This window comes from Capra hircus, chromosome 5, assembly GCF_001704415.2.
Source record: "Capra hircus breed San Clemente chromosome 5, ASM170441v1, whole genome shotgun sequence".
Taxonomy (NCBI): Eukaryota; Metazoa; Chordata; class Mammalia; order Artiodactyla; family Bovidae; genus Capra; species Capra hircus.
The window spans coordinates 74,953,746-74,978,993 of NC_030812.1; the positions used below are offsets into that span (position 1 = coordinate 74,953,746).

General features: G+C 40.6%; 1 protein-coding gene across 1 annotated transcript in view; it reads left to right on the top strand.

Annotated features, from left to right (window-relative positions):
- Nucleotides 283-25,248, top strand: part of SYT10 (synaptotagmin 10) — a 114,425-nt gene continuing 89,459 nt past the window's right edge. Inside the window, exon 1 of the mRNA XM_005680681.3 lies at nt 283-741. Coding sequence (XP_005680738.1) covers nt 591-741 — 151 coding nt within the window. The 5' untranslated portion in view covers nt 283-590. The remainder of the gene's footprint in view (nt 742-25,248) is intronic.

The following is a 25,248-nucleotide window of genomic DNA, read 5'->3' on the forward strand; positions in this document are numbered from 1 at the left end:
TGGTGGGGGGGGGGTGGGGTACGGAGGCTGGGAAAGGTATCCAGAAAACCAAGATTTCTCACCAACCTGCGCGCCAGAAGAGCATCTCTGGCCTTAGCAGGAAAACCCAGCAAGGGCGCCCGGCGGCGCCTCCTCTGTTGTCTCCCGCTTCCCTCGTTGACTAAAGAAGGGGTCACCAGACCCGCGCCAGGCTGCGATTGGACGCGCAGTCGTCAGGCACCCTCCAGAAACACAAACGTTTCTGCAAGTGAAGGGCTTTAGATTTTTTACGTCTCCCCGCGCTCCCCTCCGCTCTCCATGCCAGGTCTCTCTGGCTTGCTTGGGCTCGTTCGCGCGGCCTGAGAGTTAGCAATAACCTCGCTGCCGCCTGCGCCTAGCTCTAATTCCTGCCCCAGCCTCTCCACCTTCCCTGGAGCCCTCTGCTCCCGCCATGGGGCCAACTTGGGGCTCCTAAGAGTTGTCGCCTCTTAGCCGCGCGCTCTTGGGCCAAAGTCTCCGAAGGCGGGATATGGCTTAGGGCGCTAGAGGGGTCAGCACAGAGGTAACTGGAAGGGGAACGAGCGGCTATCTGGGAGAAACGAGGCCAAACGATGAGTTTCCATAAGGAGGACGGAGTGAGCAGCCTGTGCCAAAAGGCGCTGCACATCGTCACGGAGCTGTGCTTCGCGGGCCAGGTGGAGTGGGAGAAATGCTCGAGCATCTTCCCCCCGGACGGGGGCAACCAAGGCGGAAGTAACACAGGTAACTGGGGAGGGCTCCGCTCGCGACCTCGCAGTCCTAGGGCACTCGCGCTCTCGGTCCTAAGCTCCTGGGTCCTGCGCCTTCCGCGCGGCGCGGGGATTTCTAAAGGACGCCTAGCCTTCCTATCTTACCCGTCTCCTTTGGTTAGCTCCTGGCGACTTCCAGTGTGGACTGTTCCGGTTTTGTCTTCTTACCTCCATTTGTCCGGGTTCTTCCACTTCTCTGGTCCGCTTCGTACCCGCTGCAGCCGTTTCTCGCTCCTAGGCTCCTGTACCCTCTTTCTCTGAGCTCTCCCACGCCTCCCATCTCGCTCCCGGAGAGGAGAGGAGAGCGCGGGCCGCGGCGTCCAGATCATTAGCCATTTGCCACCGGGACTCTGCTGCCCTCGCTTTTGTCCCGCAGGTGGCGGGTCGCGGCTTGGGGAAGGGGCCAGGCCGAAGAATCCGTACTTAGATGCAAAAACAAAACAAAACAAGCAAACAGAAAAACGCCTTGGAAATGGGGCTGCGTTGGTCTCCGAGAACAGAAAGGAGCCCGGTAGGGATAACCCGCAACCAATGTCATGTTGGCATTTGACAGTGTGCAAAACCCTTTAATACATATGAAACTCTGGGGCTTCTTGACAACGTTGGGCCAACAGCGGGGATGATCAACCCCATTTTTCGAGGCAACAATTACGGCTTAGAGGACAGACAGATTTAAGTGGAATAAGGAAAGGTTTATAAATCCTTTCTACACATGTGCTCATATAGCCCTTATTACAGGCATCCTCTCTGCCCCCTCAACAAACTTGGGGGTAAAAAACGGGGTGGGATGGAGGAGGTACACGGACCTTTAGAAATCTGAAGGTGGAAAGAAGTCTCAGGTAACAGATTTTTTGCAAAAGGAATGTGGAGCATAGCAGAGCCACTCCGGGTGATGCCTGGAGGGAAAGGATTTGTAACCACCTGCGCTGTAAAGTTTGTGTAGCCTATTGTGCCATTGATGGGGTCTAGCTGGATTCCTGGAGTTGCAGGCCGAGTTAAGAGTGCCATGGGAGAGAGTCCACATAGTTTTGGGAGATGAACACAGGTTTGGGGATTTTCGTTATCGGGCTGGAAGATTATCATTCCTTCTGTAGGTTTTGTTTCTTTCCTTTTACTAGCCTGTCATTTTAGTCTTCTTGAGGGACCTCGTGGGTTGAGGGTAGTTAGGGCAACAGATGAGAGCTGGACCTTAGCTCAGCGTGGAACGTTAACAGTGGAGAACCCTGTATGCTAGGAAGGAGACAAGGAAGGCATAGTTAGTGGGCTCCCCATCCACTACCACCAAAGACAAAGAGAGAAAGGAGGGAGGTGGGGAACAAATGTGTTTTAACCTTTACAGTACCATTATTTAAGTGGAATATTTGTAGTTTTAAAAATTCTCTGATCATGGTAACAGGAACCAAGAGAGGCTTCTGTCTGCCCTTGGCAGAACCTGAGGAGATGTTGCTACTTGGGCCCTGGAGAGGAATGATACATAATTGCTGCTGTACTTATGCTAGAAACATAGACATTTTGTGAATTTTAATAAACACAGCAGAGTCTTTTCCATTTGTTCAGCAGGTGTTACATTTCTAGGAGTGTGTGAAATTCAACTACTAGTTGAAGGCACTGGCTGAATATTACATATGTGCTTGTCTTGTGTATAGTTGCTCATTATGAGGTAAACACTCAAAATATTTTGAACTTAAAGACTTCTGTGGTAATTGGATAAGTTGTTCTGAAATGTCTGATGATACACATGCTAAAGATAAGACTCGGAGATGGAAGTGCAGTGAAAGAAATGAGAGTATTTAAAAGATCTGAACTTTGGTCATTTAATAGTTGATGCTGTGGATAAAACTCCTGATTTCCACTCCACCCCCACCCCCACCCCTTGTGATCATACAGCAAATAGTGGTTTTCTGGTCCTCAGATTGGCTAGTAATGAGGAAAATCTGAAGACTGGAAGCCAAATACTAGCTTTTAAATCTTTATAGATACACAATTATGGCCTTCAGGTGGGCTTCCCAGGTGGCTTGGTGGATAAAGAATCTGCCTGCCGTGCAAGAGATTCTGGAAGATCCCCTGGAGGAGGGCACAGCAACCCACTCCAATATTCTTGCCTAGAGAATCCCATGGACAGAGAAGCCTCTTGGGCTACAGTCCCTAGGTCTCAAAGAGTCGGACATAACTGAAGCAACCTAGCTCAGCACAGCTTAAGGTAAAACACAGCATATGAATTGTAGAGAGAATTCTGAACTTGTTCTAAGCATTATAGGAAGTAATTGTAATCCTAATTCCTTTCAGATTTGTGCCTGGGAACAAAAATGGAGCAAAACAAAATCTCAAACAATGATGTGGGTATTTTTCTTCCTTTAAGTGAAAATATGTACTATTCACATTGGGTATTCAATTTAATATATGAATATTTATTGAATGATTACCACTGAAAAAGATATCCTTCTAGGTTGTGTATGAGATATAAGGATGCAGAAGCTTGTTTTACACTTTCCATTTGTAAATCCATACAACAATTAAAAGTAAAATAATCTGCAAATAAGCTCCTATTACTAATAGATATCTATGAAATGTATCAAAGATTAATTATAAAATCTTTAGCTATATTAATTAGCTACTCAGCCTCACCTTGTTCTTTGTAGTAGATTTTCTTATGCACTTGTTCTAGTAAGTGATACTTGACTCACTGTTTGTTTAATGAGAAACACATTATGGTAAGGGGACATGGACATTGAATAGAATGATGGTTTTTTACTTTCAGCACTGCCCAGATGGTGCCAGTTATTCTAAGGTTGCAACGACAATTGCAAGCTTCCAGACTGTGCATGATTTTAGATTCCTTAATGCAGGGGTTGGGGGAGAGAAGTTCAGGTACAGGGCTTTCTTGGTCTCCTTGGGGGATTGAATCCAGGAGGCCCCACAGATACCAAGATTTATGATGCTCAAGTTCCTTACATAAAATGCTGTAGTATTTGCTATAGCGCTTCCTCCCATATACTTTAAATAATCACTAGATTACCTTAATACCTAAATCATCAAGAGGTACTTCTAATACCTCTTCATCTTCTTGATGTATATAATACCTTCATCAAGGTATTATAAGTACCTCTTGATGGAAGTGAAAGAGGAGAGTGAAAAAATTTAAGCTGGCTTAAAATTCAACATTCAAAAACCTAAGATCATGGCATCTGGTCCCATCACTTCATGGCATGAAAAAATGAAATGAAAGTTGCTCAGTCATGTCTGACTGTTTGTGACCCCATGGACTCTACAGTCCGTGGAATTCTTCAGGCCAGAATACTGGAGTGGGTAGCCTTTCCTTTCTCCAGGGGCTCTTCCCAACCCAGGGATTGAACCCAAGTCTCCTGCATTGGAGGGGGATTCTTTACTAGCTGAGCCACCAGGGAAGCCCACTTCATGGCATATAGATGGGGAAATAGTAAAAGACTTTATTTTCTTGGGCTCCAAATCACTGCAGATGGTGACTGCATATATGAAATTATAAGATGCTTGTTCCTTGGAAGAAAAGCTATGACAAACCTAGACAGAGTATTAAAAAACAGAGACATTACTCTGCTGACAAAGGTCCATATAAAGTTATGATTTTTCCAGCACGTGAAAGTCACTCAGTCATGTCTGACTCTTTGCGACCCCATGGACTGTAGTCCATGAAATTTTCCAGGCCAGAATACTGAAGTGGGTAGCCTTTCCCTTCTCTAGGAGATTTTCTCAACCCAGGGATCAAACCAAGGTCTCCCACATTGTGGGTGGATTCTTTACCAGCTGAGCCACAAAGGAAGTCCAAGAATTCTGGAGTGGGTAGCCTAGCCTTCTTCAGCAGATCTTCCCAACCCAGGGATCAAACTGGGGTGTCCTGCATTGCAGGCAGATTCTTTACCAACTGAGCTATCAGGGAAGCCCTCACGTATGGCTGTGAGAGTTGGACCATAAAGGCTGATCGCTGAGGAAGTGATGCTTTTAAACTGTGGGGTTGGAGAAGACTCTTGAGCGTCGTTTGGACTGCAAGGAGAGCAAATCAGTCCATCCTAAAGGGAATCAATCCTGAATATTCTTTGGAAGGATTGATGCTGAAGCTGAAGCTCCAATACTTTGGCCATCTGATGTGAAGAGCTGACTTATTGGAAAAGACCCTAATGCTGGGAAAGATAGAAGATAAGAGGAGAAGAGAACAACACTGGATGAAATGGTTGGATAGCATCATCGACTCAATGGACCTGAGTTTGAGCAAGCTCTGGGAGATGGTAAAGGACAGGGAAGCCTGGCACTTGTAGTCCATGGGGTCACAAAGAATGAGACACGACTGAGTGACTGAACAACAATGTCTAAATCAAGGTAAATGATATGTCACTCATTCATTTGGTGCTCAGCCATGTCTGACTTTTTTTGATCCCATGGACTGTAGCCCTCCAGGCTCCTCTGTCCATAGGTTTTCTCAGGCAAGATTACTGAAGTGGGTTACCATTCCCTTTTCCAGAGGATCTTCCTGACCCAGGAATTGAACCTGGGTCTCCAGCGTTGCAGGCAGATTTTCTTCCATTTGAGCCACCAAGGAAGACCTATATAAAGGCAATGTAGATAGTTACCTGTTTGACAATCCAAATTTTTTTAAACTTCCTGAATTTTTAAAAATACTTTCAACCTGTGGGTGATTGATTGCATGGATGTGAAACATGGATACAGAAGACTGATTGTAAGCCTAAAGTTGCTGCTGCTGCTAAGTCGCTTCAGTCATGTCCGACTCTGTGTGACCCCATAGATGGCAGCCCACCAGGCTCCCCCCGCCCATGGGATTTTCCAGGCAAGAGTACTGGAGTGGGGTGCCATTGCCTTCTCCGAAGCCTAAAGTTACTCTACCTTAAAGAAGTCATGAATCACATATAGAAATAAAATATTCTTCTACTGTTTTTTTTTAAATACCAATAAAGAACAGGCATCACCATTCTCTTTACCATTTACTGCAATAGCAGTAGCAGAAGCGGTGATAATGTTATTGACTTGAGAATCAAGCAGTCAAGTTGACAGATTCTATATTTTAGTAAACTTTACCGTAACTTAACTGCAGATGGCAATACTGGTTAATTTACTCTTTTGACAAAGTTTTTTTCAGAGACATTATTGATGTCAACATTACTAGTACACTAGAAAGTTCATTGTGTGCAGTTTTTTAGAAAATCAGATTTTTGCAGTCTTTTTACCACTGATTCTCCCCCTCCAAAATAGACAGGTCACCCACTAAATTCATTAACATAAAATAGAACTTAATACTCTAATACTTAGGGAATATACAAAACAGCATATTGGCCTATTGCCTTAAATGTAATTTTTCATGTATACTGTGACTGAATATACATAATATTTTTTGAACTCGATTTGAGTTCATTTCTGGTCTTTAATTGCTGCTCCATATCCAAATGCTTGTGAGATTTTAGGAAATTTCATTACTTGAGATGACCTCATAACTGCAGCTAATCAAACCCCCTTAAACTCATAGTCACATCACAATTGTGCAGACCTAACCATAATTTGAAAATTTTATATAAACATTTAATTCCTCAATGTTTTAAGTTTTAAATTTACATTTTACACTTTTAATTTAGTACTAGAATTCTAAACTAAAAATGTAAACAAATTCTTCTAAATTCATATATGTGTTCTTCATTTTCTTAAGATGTGGGAACAAGTAGGTATTTATATGGCAAACACTTTCGTTGAAGTTACTTGACTAATAAAAACAGAGATGGCTAAGTAAAAAAATCAAAATAACATGATTTCCTCTGAGAATAAGGCATTTTAAGTCTGTCATAGTTTAAAATGAGTAAAAGGACTTTATAAGTTTTCTCTACAGATAGAAAGCAAATGATTACCCAATTAATTTAATTATTTTGTATCACTAGTAGTAATGAGTTTTGCATATTCTAATGATTATATAAAGAATTACAGTTTGGAAACATAGTAGGCAGGTTAGGATTAGTAGAAATCCTTGAGCGTGTAGGTTTCAAAAAGTAACTGAATCACAGTGAATTAAAACCTGTAGGCACATTTGAAAAAGGATGCACTAGAGGGTTTTTTCCTTCTCCATATTGATACTCCACTGAAGAATGGCCAGCTTCTACTATTTCTAATCTCATATTTACATGATCTTCAGCACATATTGTGCTTGGTCTCAGTTGCTTCTAGGCAAATGGATGACTACCTTGGCTTCAAAGGCCAAGCAGGTATCAGCAATCATCCAGTACTCTTCACTGTGAGATATAAATATTTTGGTAGTATTGTCATGATTTATTTTTTGCCTTAAACTTTTTTCCACTTTGAGACAAATTAAAATATGTGTTTCCTCTCTATATGAGCTGTGAATTTGAGAAATCTGATTCTTTCAAGAGCAATTTAATATACAGAGTATATAGCTGTCCATTCTATTCAAATCAGATTTTCTTTAAAATTTAATTATCATTGTAATCTTGTTCTGTGGAGGAAAATTGTCATTATTGGGAATATATCTGCATTTATTTACAAATTGCTTTTGTCTAAAAAGTTGTCAGAAAATGAACATTATCATAAATGTTTAATGGACTTTACAATTTCAATTTCAATAATCTATATTTTGAAAATATAATTATGTTTTTCCTGATCTACCTTTTATTCTGTTGACAACATTAATTGAATAGGCTGTAAACACTTTGGGGGCAGTGGGTTGTTTATTGTTTTATCCTCAGTGCCTAGAAAAAAAACTGTGGCTTGTTAAGAGTTTCAATAAATATTTATTGGATACTGAGAGAATGAATAATTGAATTAACAACTTTATCCTCAAGAAGCCTCAATATCCTTAAGTGTATAACAGTGGGTGCTATTTAATCACCTCCCAATCCCTTCTGAAACTCAGTCAGTTCAGTTCAGTCACTCAGTCGTGTCCGACTCTTTGTGACCTTGTGGACTGCAACACGCCAGGCTTCTCTGTCCATTACCAAATCCTGGAGCTTGCTCAAACTCACGTCCATCCAGTTGGTGATGCCATCCAATTATCTCATCCTCTGTTGTCCCCTTCTCCTCCCACCTTTAAACTTTCCCAGCATCAGGATCTTTTACAGTGAGTCAGTCCTTCATATCAGGTGGCCAAGGATCAGAGCTTTCAGCTTCAGCATCAGTCGTTCCAGTGAATATTCAGGACTGATTTCCTTTAGGATAGACTGGTTTGCTGTCCTTGCAGTCCAAGGGATTCTCAAGAGTCTGTTCCAACAGCATGGTTCAAAAGCATCAATTTTTGGTGCTTAGCTTTCTTTATGGTCCAACTCTTACATCCATACATGACTACTGGAAAAATCAAACCATAGCTTTGATTATAGGGGCCTTTGTCAGCAGAGTAATGTCTCTGCTTTTTAATACTCTGTCTAGGTTTGTCATAGTGTTTTGTCCAAGGAGCAGGTGTCTCTTAATTTCATGGCTGCAGTCACCATCTGCAGTGATTTTGGAGCCCCCCAAAATAAAGTTTCTCACTGTTTCCATTGTTTCCCCATCTATTTGCCATGAAGTGATGGGACTGAATGCCATGACCTTAGTTTTTGAATGTTGAGTTTTAAGCCAACTTCTTCACTCTCCTCTTTCACTTTCATCAAGAGGGTTCTTTAGTTCCTCTTCGCTTTCTGCCATAAGGGTGGTGTCATCAGCATATCTGAGGTTATTGGAATTTCTCCTAGCAATCTTGATTCCAGCTTCTGCTTCATCCAGCCTGGCATTTCACATGATGTACTTTGTATATAAGTCATTTTTTAACTTCAGTTTTGAATTTCTGAAACTAAGTTGTATATATTTGTGTCTTTGTGTCTATGGTGTCCAATACAATATTCTATGTAGATAATATACCACTTATTTAGTTTCATGATAATGGCAAAAATTAGAGTATTTAGGCATTTACAAGCTAGAATATGATAAGCAACATACTCAAAGTAACTGAACTTTGGATGTCCATTCACTTCCTGAGTGTATTCAGGTAGAACTATGACTCCATGGCTCAACTTATGTGTTACATAATAAATATATTGAATTTATTGAAGTTCTAGAAAAATGGGAATGTCTGTTTAGTATACCCATTCACAATAGTAAGAGGAAAGTCTGTTCATTTGCTTATGTAAAAAGTAGCATAGAAAAAATAATCATATTATTATTCAAACTGCTGTTAGTCATTCCAGTAAGAACTAGAAATCATCATTTTGCAGTTGTGAAAACTAAGGCAGGAAAAGTTAGCAACTTCCCCTCAATCACAACTAATTAATGATGTGGCTAGGATAACAATGCTGGGCTCTATAGATCCTGTCCTAGGCTCAACAAAAAGTAGTCATAAAAAGAGATCCTGGGGCCATCCATGGTGCTAAAGCACACTAGAACAACATCAATTTCCTCTGTTGATATAATACCCAATCCCTCACAATATTAAATATCCTAGTGACCACTGAAGCTGTAAGAGCTGATATATATATATATTTATATATATATAAATTCTTTCCTGGAATTGTGCTGTGATGACCTAAGAGCTAAAAGATAAAATCATCTAGAGGGAGTGGTGAGGGAAAAAGGAACTGATATTAACTTTTTTCCATTCAGATGGGTCCCAAAGTGTTATAATCTACTGTTAAATATTCTGTTATTGAATAGAGAACATGATAGCTTTTAAAAACTTGTAAGTTTGTCCATACTGCAAGGTTATTTTAATTTAACAATGAGGAACATTGTTTTCTCTTCAGTATCCATTGTTCCTTTCAGCTCAGTTCAGTCGCTCAGTCGTGTCCGACTCTTTGCGACCCCATGAATCACAGCACGCCAGGCCTCCCTGTCCATCACCAACTCCTGGAGTTCACTCAGATTCACATCCATCGAGTCAGTGATGCCATCCAGCCATCGCATCCTCGGTTGTCCCCTTCTCCTCCTGCCCCTAATCCCTCTCAGCATCAGAGTCTTTTCTAATGAGTCAACTCTTCACATGAGGTGGCCAAAGTACTGGAGCTTCAGCTTTAGCATCATTCCTTCCAAAGAAATCCCAGGGCTGATCTCCTTTAGAATGGACTGGTTGGATCTCCTTGCAGTCCAAGGGACTCTCAAGAGTCTTCTCCAACACCACAGTTCAAAAGCATCAGTTCTTTGGTGCTCAGCCTTCTTCACAGTCCAACTCTCACATCCATACATGACCACTGGAAAAACCATAGTCTTGACTAGACAGACCTTAGTCGGCGAAGTAATGTCTCTGCTTTTGAATATGCTATCTAGGTTGGTCATAACTTTTCTTCCAAGGAGTAAGCATCTTTTAATTTCATGGCTGCAACCACCATCTGCAGTGATTTTGGAGTCCAAAAAAATAAAGTCAGCCACTGTTTCTACTGTTTCCCCATCTATTTCCCATGAAGTGATGGGACCAGATGCCATTGTTCCTTTAGTTGTGTTTAAATAGTCACACATTTATAGGTATAGTGAACAAAACAATATTAAGTGATATATTATCATTTTGAATATATTATAATATGAGTTGTTAATATACGTGAGAGGTAGTTTTAGCATTATGCTTTTTTTCCACAAATATTTACTGAGCTCTTACTATGTGAAAGCCACTGTGCCAAACATTAAAATGTACGGGTACCATTAAATGTGCATAGTTTCTCAAGTTAACATAACTAATGTAGAGTTAGTATATAATAATAGATTATAAATTATTTACTCAATTATGAATATATGTAAAGATTTAAAAGTAAATTTGGCTAATTTAAGGATATTTGATACCATGCTTGATACTGTCAGGCAGGCTTATTTCTCTCCCTTGATTGTTGTCTCCTCATAACACAGATTTGGAATGCAGACTAATTAAAGCTCAAGCAGGCAGGATTTCCCAGCCCCTGTATCTTCATAGTAAGCATTCAAAACAATGATAAGGTTACAGCTCAGTTATAGCTCAAGCAGATAGGTTTTTTATTAAACAAACGAGGGATAGTACACTCCTGAGATGTGGGGACAAGCCAACCCTGAAGTAGTGGCCATGATCCCTCTTGGCTTTCCCTTTTTATATTTCCTATCTCCTCTTGGTTCTACCCTGTACAAAATGCAAATGGGCCAATCAGGGAAGGGGCAGTATCTGGTCACATGCATAATAGGGCTTTTATGTATTCATCTAGATGGGTGCAGACTGTTTTGATAGACAGTTGCAAGTTATATAACAACAGACTGTATTGTGCATGTCTTTCCCATAACTCAGTCTGTTATAATCAGATGAGTGTATGTATAGAATATTTTTGAATACCTAATGGACTCCTTGGACTGCAAGGAGATCCAACCAATCCATTCCAAAGGAGATCAGCCCTGGGATTTCTTTGGAAGGAATGATGCTAAAGCTGAAACTCCAGTACTTTGGCCACCTCATGCGAAGAGTTGACTCATTGGAAAAGACTCTGATGCTGGGAGGGATTGGGGGCAGGAGGAGAAGGGGACGACAGAGGATGAGATGGCTGGATGGCATCACTGACTTGATGGATGTGAGTCTGAGTGAACTCCGGGAGTTGGTGATGGACAGGGAGGCCTGGCGTGCTGCGATTCATGGGGTCGCAAAGAGTTGACACTCAGTCGGACAGACTGAGCGACTGAACTGAACGGACTCCTAGGAGCCTAAGGTCACTTAAGGAAGTCCCTGTGGTTAGTTTGTATCCATTGTGTGCCTAGGGTACCTGTGCAGGAGTTGGAAAAGTTCCTGGGGTTATTTTGTAGCATATCTGTGAGCTCTCCTGGGCCTGTCTGGAATGGGATTTAGAGATCAGCTTGCATTCTTTTCAGTTAGGCCGCCTCTTGTTGCTCATGCCTAACTTCCTACCTAACAATACCATTTCATTGAATTTAGGATGCTGTTGATTACAAGGCACACCATTATTTTATATTACACCAGGAAAATAAACAAAAGAGTACAAAAATTAAATTATGACTTGGTGCTTTTTCATCACATAGAATTTTTAGTTTACACCTGTGGAAAAATTTCTTTTAGAACACACATAAATTTTAAAAATCATATATTACTCCTGTACAAGTATAAAAAGGGAAACGAAACAACAACAAAAAGGAAAACATAAAAGACAAATAGATTAAAATAATTTAAAATGTAAAGTACTGAGTCTGATTCTTCTGAATGGTGATACTTTCATTTATCCACTCATTATTGGACTCTATGGCATCAAAAATACTGTCAAGAGTAATAATGATCCATTTTTTTTCCTTCTAGGAATTCATTATTGTGCTAAGTTGTTTCGGTCATGTCTCTTAGCAGTCCCATTGTAGCATGCCAGGCCCCTCTGCCTATGGGATTCTCCAGGCAAGAAAACTAGAGTGGGTTGCCATGCCCTTCTCCAGGGAATCTTCCTGACCCAGCGAATCTTCTTGACCCAGGGACTGAAGCTGTGTCTTGTCTCCTGCATTGGCAGGCAGGTTTTTTTTTTTTTTTCCACCACTAGCACCACCGCAAAGTCCCAGAGGAGTTCAAAAGGGATATAAATACTAGCACTGCTGTGCTCTAAAGCTAGCTAACAATACTTTCTGCTGGGCAGCGCGGAGCGGATGCAAAGCACAGCGGTCCAGCGGCATGTTGGTCAGTAGGAAGAGCTGGGCCACTCTGTCCAGGTGAGCCGGGGTCCTGACTGCTCTGGGGGCCACAGGGTCAGGGCCACACCACACAGCCCCCAGGGTTCCGGCCCTCCTTCCTCCTTGGGGACGCAGGCCCAAGCAGGCTGCCTGTGGAGGGCTGTCCAGCCTGGAGAGGCTGCTCTGGGGGCTGGGGAGGTGTTCAAGAGGTAAATGGCCAAGTCACAGCTTCTGAGCCACCCCTGACTGCTTGTCTTTCTTTGGAGAGTCTGAGAGTCACCTCCCGGGAGGAGGCGGCCACACTGCCTCTCAGGGTCAGCGAGTAGGCCGAGGGGGCAGGTGCCCTCCCAGGGATGAGGCTCAGGCTCTGGGTGCAGTGTTTTAGGGGTGCTGTCGGGGCTGGGAAACCTCACGCTTTGCACTCTCCCTCTCTGTGCTTCAGTCTTCACTAACGAGTGGGGCCTTCAAAAGGTTTGGGGACTAGGTGTCTCATCCTTGTCTGCTGGACATCTAGTCAGGGTCAGAGAAGCCTGGTGGATGGGTATCCAGGAGGCAGCACCCTTATATAATTGGAGTGCCAGGCTGCCTTGGCACAGGAGCGGCTGAGAGGAGCTACCCCACGTCCAAGGTCAGGGCAGCAGCTGAGAGGAGCTACCACATGCCCGAGGTCAGGGCAGCAGTTGAGAGGAGCTACTGCACGCCTGAGGTCAGGGCAGCAGCTGAGAGGACCTACCGCACGCCCGAGGTCAAGGCAGTGGCTGAGAGGAGCTACTACAGGCCTGAGGTCAGGGCAGCGGCTGAGAGGAGCTACTGCACACCCGAGGTCAGGGGCGATGGCCAAGAGGAGCTACTCCACGTCCAAGGTCAGGAGGGGTGGCCATGAGGAGATAACCCTCATCCAAGGTAAGGAGCAGTGGCTGTGCTTTGCTGGAGCAGCCATGAAGAGATACCCTACCACCAAGATAAGAGAAACCCAAGTAAGATGGTAGGTGTTGCAGAGGGCATCAGAAGGCAAACACACTGAAACCATAATCATGGAAAACTAGCCAACATGGACCACAGCCTTGTCTAACTCAATGAAACTGAGCCATGCCGTGTGGGGCCACCCAACGGGCAGGTCATGGTGGAGAGGTCTGACAGAATGTGGTCCATTGGAGAAAGGAATGGCAAACCACTTCAGTTTTCATGCCTTGAGAACCCCGTGAAAAGGCAAAATGATAAGATACTGAAAGGGGAACTCCCCGGGTCAGTAGGTGCCCAATATGCTACTGGAGATCAGTGGAGAAATAACTCCAGAAAGAATGAAGGGACAGAGCCAAAACAAACAAAAAAAATACCCAGTTGTGGATGTGACTGGTAACAGAAGCAAGGTCCGATGCTGCAAAGAGCAATATTGCATAGGAACCTGGAATGTCAGGTCCATGAATCAAGGCAAATTGGAAGTGGTCAAACAAGAGATGGCAAGAGTGAACGTTGACATTCTAGGAAGCAGCGAACTAAGATGGACTGGAATGGGTAAATTTAACTCAGATGACCATTATATCTACTACTGCGGGCAGGAATCCCTTAGAAGAAATGGAAGAGCCATCATGGTCAACAGAAGAGACCAGAATGCAGTACTTGGATGCAATCTCAAAAACAATAGAATGAATTCTGTTTGTTTCCAAGGCAAACCATGCAATATCATGGTAATCCAAGCCTATGCCCCAACCAGTAATGCTGAAGAAGCTGAAGTTGAACAGTTCTATGAAGACCTACAAGACCTTTTAGAACTAACACCCCCCAAAATTGTCCTTCTCATTATAGAGGACTGGAATGCAAAAGTAGGAGGTCAAGAAACACCTGGAGTAACAGACAAATTTGGCCTTGGAGTACAGAATGAAGCAGGTCAAAGGCTAATAGAGTTTTGCCAAGAGAACGCACTAGTCATAGCAAACATCCTCTTCCAAGAACACAAGAGAAGACTCTACACATGGATATCACCAGATGCTCAACACCGAAATCAGATTGATTATATTTTTTGCAAGCAAAGATGGAGAAACTCTATACAGTCAGCAAAAACAAGCCCAGGAGCTGACTGTAGCTCAGATTATGAACTCCTTATTGCCAAATTCAGACTGAAATTGAAGAAAGTAGGGAAAACCACTAGACCATTCAGGTATGACCTAAATCAAATCCCTTATGATTATACAGTGGAAGTGAGAAATAGATTTAATGGCCTAGATCTGATAGATAGAGTGCCTGACGAACTATGGCCTGAGATTCATGATGTTGTACAGGAGACAGGGATCAAGACCATCCCCATGGAAAAGAAATGCAAAAAAGCAAAATGGCTGTCTGGGGAGGCCTTACCAATAGCTGTAAAAGAAGAGAAGTGAAAAGCAAAGGAGAAAAGGAAAGATATAATCTGAATGCACAGTTCCAAAGAATAGCAAGGAGAGATAAGAAAGCCTACCTCAGTGATCAATGCAAAGAAAGAGAGAAAAACAACAGAATGGGCAAGACTAGAGATCTTTTTAAGAAAATTAGAGGTACCAAGGGAACATTTCAGGCAAAGATGGGCTCTATAAAGGACAGAAATTGTATGGACCTAACAGAAGCAGAAGATATTAAGAAGAGGTGGCAAGAATACACAGAAGAATGGTACAAAAAAGATCTTCATGACCCAGATAATCATGATGGTGTGATCACTCACCTAGAGCCAGACATCCTGGAATGTGAAGTCAAGTGGGCCTTAGAAAGCATCACTATGAACAAACTAGAAGAGGTGATGGAATTCCAATGGAGCTATTTCAAATCTTGAAAGATGATGCTGTGAAAGTGTTGCACTCAATATGCCAACAAATTTGGAAAACTCAGCAGAGGCCACAGGACTGGAAAAATGTCAATTTTCATTCCATTCCCGAAGAAAGGCAATGCCAAAGAATGCTCAAATTACTGCACAATTGCACTCATCTCACACGGTAGTAAAATAATGCTCAAAATTCTCCAAGCCAGGCTTCATCCACAGGTGAATCATTAACTTCAGATGTTCAAGCTGGTTTTACGAAAGGCAGAGGAACAAGAGATCAAATTGCCAACATTCACTGGATCATTGAAAAAGCAAGAGAGTTCCAGAAAAACATCTATTTCTGCTTTATTGACTATGTCAAAGCGTTTGACTGTGTGGATCACAATAAACTGTGGAAAATTCTGAAAGAGATGGGAATACCAGACCACCTGACCTGCCTCTTGAGAAACCTATATGCAGGTCAAGAAGCAATGGTTAGAACTGGACATGGAACAACAGATTGGTTCCAAATAGGAAAAGGAGTACGTCAAGGCTGTATATTGTCACCCTACTTATTTAAGTTATATGCAGGGTACATCATGAGAAACAGGGGCTGGAAGAAGCACAAGCTAGAATCAGATTGCCAGGAGAAATACCAATAACCTCAGATAGCAGATGACACCACCCTTATGGCAGAATGCGAAGAGGAATTTAAAAACCTCCTGATGAAAGTGAAAGAAGAGAGTGAAAAACTTTGCGAAAAGCTCAACATTCAGAAATCTAAGATCATGGCCTCTGTTCCCATCACTTCATGGGAAATAGATGGGGAAACAAGGAAACAGTGTCAGACTTTATTTTTCTAGGGCCAAAATCACTGCAGATGGTAATTGCAGCCATGAAATTTAAAGATGCTTAGTCCTTGTAAGGAAAGTTATGACCAACCTAGATAGCATATTCAAAAGCAGAGACATTTCTTTGCTGACTAAGGTCTGTCTAGTCAAGGCTATGGTTTCTCCAGTGGTCATATATGGATGTGAGAGTTTGACTGTGAAGAAGGCTGAGCACTGAAGAATTGATGCTTTTGAACTTTGGGGTTGGAGGAGACTCTTGAGAGTCCCTTGGACTGCAAGGAGATCCATCCAGTTCATCCTAAAGGAGATCTGTCCTTGGTGTTCATTGAAAGGACTGATGCTGAAGCTGAAACTCCAGTACTTTGGCCACCTCATGCGAAGAGTTGTCTCATTGGAAAAGACCCTGATGCTGGGAGGGATTGGGGGCAGGAGGAGAAGGGGATGACAGAGGATGCGATGGCTGGATGGCATCACTGGCTCGATGGACATGAGTTTCAGTGAACTCCGGGAGTTGGTGATGGACATGGAGGCCTACCATGCTGTGATTCATGGGGTCGCAGAGTCGGGCACGACTGAGTGACTAAACTGAGCTGAACTGAAAGCTAGCTGTAAAGTTATGTTAAATCTGACAATGTTGCCAAACTCATTTGACCCAGCAAAAATTTGGGTTATGAAGGTTATGTGTATGTTTCACTATTTTCTCAACACTCTCTTCCAAGCCATTTAGACTCATTCTTTGACTTCTGATGCTGATGCATTTGCTTTAGCATAAACAGAGTGAAAACTATGACACACTTACTTAATTACTACTAGTCTTGTAACAGGTCATTGATACTGATACATTCTGATTTCAAACACTTAAATGTCTAAAAATATGCATTTTATAAATCAATTAAATATGATAATGATATAAAGTTTCTATCACTTACTGAAATTCAAGAAAAAGGCAAAAGTCAATAACAATTAAAATGGGAATTTTGAGAGGCATTGTTGCAACAGTAATAGGTTGGTTGATTATGTATTGGATTTATGGTTGAGGAAGAGACTGATAGTTGTTTCCTCGTATTCATTTCCCCTTTCTATTTCACAGCATTAGAATCCTTTATTTTTAGTTTGGTATGTGGCAGCATTATTAAAAAAAAAACTTTAAAAAGGACAGCTTTTTTCAGCATACATAGGTTGGTACAATCGCATGACTAAATTATGATTGTTGGAATATTAGCAGCAGTGATGTGCACTACTTCTAGATTTTTCCCTTAACGTGAAAGGACACACCATTACCTTCCTTTATCCCTTGTTATTTTTCATCCAGCTGCCTGGAATGTAGACATGTAAGCTTGCATCTTGGACCTTAAGGAAGAGGCAAAAACCTTTGAATAGGAAAGCAAAAACATGGAAAAAACAGGATTCCAGATACCTTAAGCTGATGTGTTTACACTGACTTGCTTATACTGGACCAATTAATTAAATGAGGGAGAAATAAACTTCTATTTTGTTTGTTACTATTAGTTTGGTCCCTTGTTGTAGAAATCAGAATTATGTGGCATTATAATAATAACACCATACTGTTGTTGTTGCTTAGTCACTAAGTCTTGTCCAACTCTTTGCAACCCCATGAACAGCAGCATACCAGACTTGCCTGTCCTTCGGTGTATACCTGACTTTGCTCAAACTCATGTCCATTGAGTCAGTGATGCCATCTAACCATCTCATCCTCTGTCACCCCCTTCTTATCTTGCCCTTAATCTTTCCCAGAATCAGGGTCTTTTCCAATGAGTCAGTTCTTAACATCAGGTGGCCAAAGTATTGGAGCTTCAGCTTCAGCATCAGTCCTTCCAATGAATATTTAGGACTGATTTCCTTTAGGATTGACTGGTTTACTCTCCTTGCAATCCAAGGGACTCTCAAGAGTTTTCTCCAGCACAGTTTGAAAGCATCAATTCTTTGGTGCTCAGCCTTCTTTGTGGTTCAACTGTCACATCCATACATGACTATTGGAAAAACCATAGCTTTGACTATATGGACAATGAGGACAACCAAATGAGGTGGATGAAACTGGAGCCTATTATACAGAGTGAAGCAAGCCAGAAAGAAAAACACCAATACAATATACTAACACATATATATGGAATTTAGAAAGATGGTAATGATAACCCTGTATGCAAGACAGCAAAAGAGACACAGATGTATAGAACAGTCTTTTGGACTCTGTGGGAGAGGGAGAGGGTGGGATGATTTGGGAGAATGGCATTGAAACATGTATAATATCATATATGAAATGAATAGCCAGTCCAGCTTCGATACATGATACTGGATGCTTGGGGCTGGTGCACTGAGACGACCCAGAGGGATGGTACAGGGAGGGAGGAGGGAGGGAGGTTCAGGATGGGGAACACATGTATACCTGTGGTGGATTCATGTTGATGTATGGCAAAATCAATACAATATTGTAAAAAAAAAAAAGAAATAATTTCTGATTAATTGAGAAGTTACTTTTTTGTACATTTTGAGAAATTAAAGAACTAGAATTTTTAAATTTAAAAAGTGGTACAGTAGTAATTGGAATCGAGAGAATAGCAATTGGTCTATGATTTTCTGCATCATTGTAGCCATCTGCATGGATAATACATACTTAGTCCTAACAGTATTTGCAATTTATAGTAATTAAGACCATGAAAATGTTATAAATTAGCAAAATTCTGGTTTATTAAAAGCTTATGAGGGCTTAGCATGTTTTTGCTAATTATGTTTTCTGATGAGAGTGTGTGTGTGTTTTTTTTTTCAGAACTCTCTGACTTTATTTTGAGATATTAAGGCATGATAAAAGAGTAAGATCTTTATAGCTACATATGAGTCAGAGATGAAGAGTCAGCCAGCCAGACAGATAAATAAGTAGACACATAGTGGTAGAAGCAATAGTTATGCATATGTATGTAATCAAATCAGGGTTTGTGCAATGTTAAACCTGATTATCTTTGAGCCTAATTTAATTTTTGAAATTTCATTAACTTCAATTCTTACCAAGATATAATTGGATGAATGGTATATAATGGATTATTTTTAATTATCCAGAGACATTGAAAGTTTGAGCTATAGAGATCCTACTCATCAAGTTTATTCATTATACAATGGGTAACTTCAAAGTCTGTGTGGAGAAGGAAAACCATTCATATTCATCTCCCTACAGTGACCTCGTCTCCACCTTACTTCATTTATTTCATGATCATGACCAAACACTTGTCATTATGTTAAAAGTACTATTTTAGAATTATAAATCCAAATATTCCAAACCCCAACCAAAAGCTCCTATGCTTTCTTCTTTTGCACTTGGAAACTCCATTCAATTTTCTACCTCCAGGTGAATTCCCTGTCAATAAATATTACATCGTGTTTATGATACATCATGTAATCATTGCAATCACTTTCTCCTGTGAGGTTTATTACATTTTTCTGGGAGGATAGAAGATGCTCATTCATGGATAAATTCATCTGCTTCTCTATTCCTACACCAAAGAACCTGAATATTTAGATTTTAAAACCAGGCAGGCTGGTATCACTCTTAGTCTTCAGTTGCAAAAGAACCCTCAATTCTGACCAGATGTCCTATGTTTTCCTATTCAATTTTCTCCTATTCTCTAAAGTTCATATATCAAAATTTCCCTATTGTATTTAAATATTCCAAATTATTTTCCAACATCCCAAAATAACTGGCAGTTGACTCTAACTCCTATTTGGAGAGAAAACTATAAACAAGAGTTCTCTTGAATTCCTGCCTATACCTATAAAATTTGATTTCAGAACTATCCTCTTTTTCTTGAAAAGGAAGAAGTGATAGAAGTGATCTTTGCTTCAGATTCCATCCATCATCACCTTTTATGCGACTTTATTGTTAATTATTCACTCTGCTTGATTTTTTTTCTGTCCTTATCTGGTACTATTTTCCCATAAATTATAAACCATGCTGAAATATTGCACATTTTAATTAAAAACACCAATTAAAAACATCAATTTCACAAGTGATTCTTTCCTCCTTTCCTAAATACAATATCTTGAAAGAACTATCTATACTCACAGAATCCACATCTTCACTCTCATTCATTCATTCAACTACATTCATCTGGTTAACAGTCTCTGCTGCACTAGTCTTATTGAATTCACTGCAGACTTGTTTAAGTTAATGTTTACTTATCTACCTTAGTTTTGATTGAACTTATTTTAACTTCTTATACTACTTATCACTTTATAAATACTCTCCGAACTTCTATGAAAGCAACTTGACCTCATTTTTTTCATAAGTCTTCTACTCTTTCTCAGTCTTATATGCAGGCTCTTTGTTCTTTCTTCAGGATTCTGTTGAGGAGCTTTTACCTTCTTTGTCATGGATTCGTCTGTTTAAAGAAGTCCTTCAATTTTTTCTTCAGTTGCAGTCATATATGACCAACAGCTTACTCAAAATTTCTGCTTGCATGTTGAGTATTATTATTAATATATAGTCTAAACCCAACATAGCTGAAGTCATGGTCTTCCGTACTTCATCATCCTGTTTGTCTCCCAATGAATCACATTCTTGTTCTTCAATCTTCACACTCCTCACAAGCCCCTTGCCTTGTCAAATACCGCTAAAATGTGCTCTTTTTCCTATTTTAGCCACCCTCGTTCAGAAATACTCTCATCTCTTATGTGGATGACTACTCTAATCGGTAACTGATGACTACTCTAATCAGTAACTATTTTTTTTCTTCTCATCTGGTCTCCACTTTTATTTTCTCCCCAGACAGAGTGTTATTTATGAAATGCATATTTAACCCTTTCATACCTTGGCATAAAAATGCTTCTGGGACTACATATTTCAATTTGAACTAAGTCCAAACTCATAACATCCTTTATGTCATAGTTAAATGTTGAAAAACAATCATTAAAGAAATTTTTTAAAAACATTTTGATGACTTTACAAATTCTCACAAATCCTCCCTTAATCTTTTTTAAACTCCATTAATCTTTTGATAGTCAGAGTCTTTATCTTGTTTAACAAATTTTGTTGAAAAAAATGTCATCAAGACCTAATAATTAAACTCTTGGTTTTGTTTTTGAAATACTCTTATTTGTCATAATTGCAATAATAAGCAATATAAAAATATATAATGCAATAAGCTTGTTTTTATAATTTAGTATTGTTTTTCTCAAAGAAATTCTAATTAATGTAAATCCTTTCACTTTTTCTTGTTGTGGGAAGAGCCCTTTCCCCTCGTTTTGCATTTCTGGATGGAAGAAGCTACAAGATAAGATAATCATGGAATCTTAGCTTACTCTGTCCCTAAGACATGACTTATCTGTTTCCCTCTTCATTGATGGATATTCTCTACTGCTTCATGTAATAAATTTTATAAGGTCAAGTACTCATGGAGAATACTTGTGGTTGTCCAGCCAGGCTTCTGGCTGTATCTGAAAGTCTAATTAATTCAAGGTGATATGTTAGCAAGTCAACTTTCTAATACACCTAAGAAGAGTTGATTCTTTTGAACTGTGGTGTTGGAGAAGACTCTTGAGAGTCCCTTGTACTGCAAGGAGATCAGTCCTGGGTGTTCATTGGAAGGACTGATGTTGAAGTTGAAACTCCAATACTTTGGCCACCTGATGTGAGGAGCTGACTCATTTGAAAATATCCTGATGCTGGGAAAGATTGAGGGTAGGAGGAGAAGGGGATGACAGAGAATGAGATAGTTGGATGGCATCACTGACTCAATGGACATGAGTTTGGGTAAACTGTGGGAGTTAGTGATGGACAAGGAGGCCTTGCATGCATGGGGTTGCAAAGAATCAGACGTGACTGAACGACTGAACTAACTAAGCTTATACTCATTTTTATTATAATTGCTACCTGGTTGAACAGTTTCTCTGAGCACAACTGGGTAGGAAAATAGAATGTTATTTATTAGCTTCTTGAAAAAATAATTTTTACTTAGAAATTTTGGTCTCTAATATAAACAAATTCACTCCTTTTAGTACCAAATAGTATTGGAAGATGTTTCTCTTCTTACTAATCTGTGAATCACCATTCAATCCATACTCATTCCATACCTATGCCTCTTTTCCCCTAGGTACTCTTGTTTAAAGAAAAAAAAAAGTTAATAATAGTAACAACCCATTGTTGCCCTTACTATGTTGTTGTTACCCATAGTTGTTGCAAACTATGGCGATTAATAATTTACATACATTTCCTTATATAAAACTCAACAGCATTCCTATGAAACAAAAAGGTAAATTCCTCAATTTTACCAAGATTCTTAAAGTCTAAACAAGTTGCCCGAAGCCACACAGTGGTGGGGCTGACATTTGAACCCAGGTCAAAATGATTTCACAGTATAATTATACTACTTTCCTAGGATAAGAATTTCTGCATATTCCTTTCATATCACTCAACTCTTAGTTATCCAGCTGTCTTGAAGTACATAGGCATATCTTTTGAGATAACTCCCCAAATATGTTTCCAGAAGCTCCATAAATATTTTTTGACTGTATGATGTATACTAAACACTAAAAAAGGTAAATAAAGGAAGTGAGTTTATTTTTAGGATGGGAACACTAGGAGAAGTAAACTAAACACATATCCACAATCCCTTATCCACGATTATGAAACCTCCAAACCTCAAAAAACTGAAAATTATTTTGTAAATTGTCCAATTTGGCACCAACATCTTACCTAAATTGACATTAAGTTGCCTACAGTCTTCAGTGAGCCCATTCAGTGTGCCTAATTCATATATTTCATTCAGTTCAGTTCAGTTGCTCAGTCGTGGCTGACTCTCTGTGGCCCCATGAATCGTGGCACGCCAGGCCTCCCTGTTCATCACCATCTCCCGGAGTCCACTCAGACTCACATCCATCGAGTCCGTGACGCATTACATATCTATTAATGTATTTGGTTACTAGATGTTATTCCTGATAATGTTTACCATAATACCTTTCTAATATCCAAAAGAAAATAATTTTGAAACCATTGTATCCCAAGCATTTAGGATAAAAATTATAGGCCAAAAAATTATTTATGTTACAATACTAGTGCTGTGGTGGTGGGTGTGGTTTAAAAGCCATTAGGAACAGAGGAGGCAGAAAGAGTTTCAGGAAAAGATACTACTGGATCTGGTTATTGAAGCATGAATACAAATTTGCCAGGCAGACAGATAGGAGAAAACACTGGAGCCACTTGAAATAGACTGAACAGAAATCGTGAGAGAGTAATATGTGGCTTGGAGGAGGAGAATAGGCAATAGAGTGGCAGACAAATGAAGCTGGGTCAATAGCCAGGGGTCAAATCGCAAGATACTGTGGAATGTTATGCAAAGTTTTAATTTGACCCTGATTGGCTAAGGTGACCTGGGAGGATGCATTGGGATGACCCAGAGGGATGATACGGGGAGGGAGGAGGGAGGGGGGCTCCGGATGGGGAACACGTGTATACCTGTGGCGGATTGATGTTGATGTATGGCAAAACCAATACAATATTGTAAAATAATTAACCTCTAATTCAGTTCAGTTCAGTTCAGTTGCTCAGTCGTGTCCGACTCTTTGTGACGCCATGAATCGCAGCACGCCAGGCCTCCCTGTCCATCACTAACTGCCAGAGTTCACTCAGACTCACGGCCATCGAGTCAGTGATGCCATCCAGCTATCTCATCCTCTGTCATCCCCTTCTCCTCCTGCCCCCAATCCCTCCCAGCATCAGAGTCTGTTCCAATGAGTCAACTCTTCACATGAGGTGGCCAAAGTACTGGAGTTACAGCTTCAGCATCATTCCCTTCAAAGAAATCCCAGGGCTGATCTCCTTTAGAATGGACTGGTTGGATCTTCTTGCAGTCCAAGGGACTCTCAAGAGTCTTCTCCAACACCACAGTTCAAAAGCATCAATTCTTTGGTGCTCAGCCTTCTTCACAGTCCAACTCTCACATCCATACATGACCACTGGAGAAACCATAGCCTTAACTAGACGGACCTTAGTTGGCAAAGTAATGTCTCTGCTTTTGAATATGCTATCTAGGTTGGTCATAACTTTTCTTCCAAAGAGTAAGCGTCTTTTAATTTCATGGCTGCAATCACCATCTGCAGTGATTTTGAAGCCCCAAAAAGATTAAGTCTGACACTGTTTCCACTGTTTCCCCACCTATTTCCATGTAATGCTCAAAATTCTCCAAGCCAGGCTTCAGCAATACGTGAACTGTGAACCTCCAGATATTCAAGCTGGTTTTAGAAAAGGCACAGGAACCAGAGATCAAATTGCCAACATCCGCTGGATCATCAAAAAAGCAAGAGAGTTCCAGAAAAACACCTATTTCTGCTTTATTGACTATGCCAAAACTTTTGACTGTGTGGATCACAATAAACTGGAAAATTCTGAAACAGATGGGCATACCAGACCACCTGACCTACCTCTTGAGAAATCTGTATGCAGGCCAGGAAGCAACAGTTAGAACTGGACATGGAACAACAGACTGGTTCCAAATAGGAAAAGGAGTACGTCAAGGCTGTCTATTGTCACCCTGCTTATTTAACTTCTATGCAGAGTACATCATGAGAAACGTTGGGCTGGGAGAAGCACAAGCTGGAATCAAGATTGCTGGGAGAAATATCAGTCACCTCAGATATGCAGATAACACCACCCTTATGGCAGAAAGTGAAGAGGAACTAAAAAGCCTCTTGATTAAAGTGAAAGAGGAGAGTGAAAAAGTTGACTTAAAGCTCAACATTCAGAAAACGAAGATCATGGCACCTGGTCCCATCACTTCATGGGAAATAGATGGGGAAATCTTCAATTAAATAAATTTATATTTAATAAATAAATAAATTTATATTAAAAAAGAGGTAGGAGCACAGTTTATCTAAGTTGTGTAATAATATAATATATAAATTAATAATAATTTTATTCCTGCTATCCTGGTATTACTGATAGTATAGGCTGTTACTTTCAAAAGTGATTTGGTTTGGATGAAATACATGACCAAGAATAGTGAGAAGAGAGATGTGATATTTTGCATATATATTTAGTCTTTGTCCACAGTTCCTGGCTCACAGTTCCCCAAAACCTTAGAATTTCTTTAGTGGCTAGAGCCATAAAGGTGTCTTGTTAGGTTAATGACATGACTTTTGGATCCCAGCTAAGGTTGGGTACTGCTTTCCAGAAGATCAACCATGTGATTAGAGGATTGGGACTTTTGTTCCACCCCTGCTGAACTTCTGGGAGGGGAAAAGG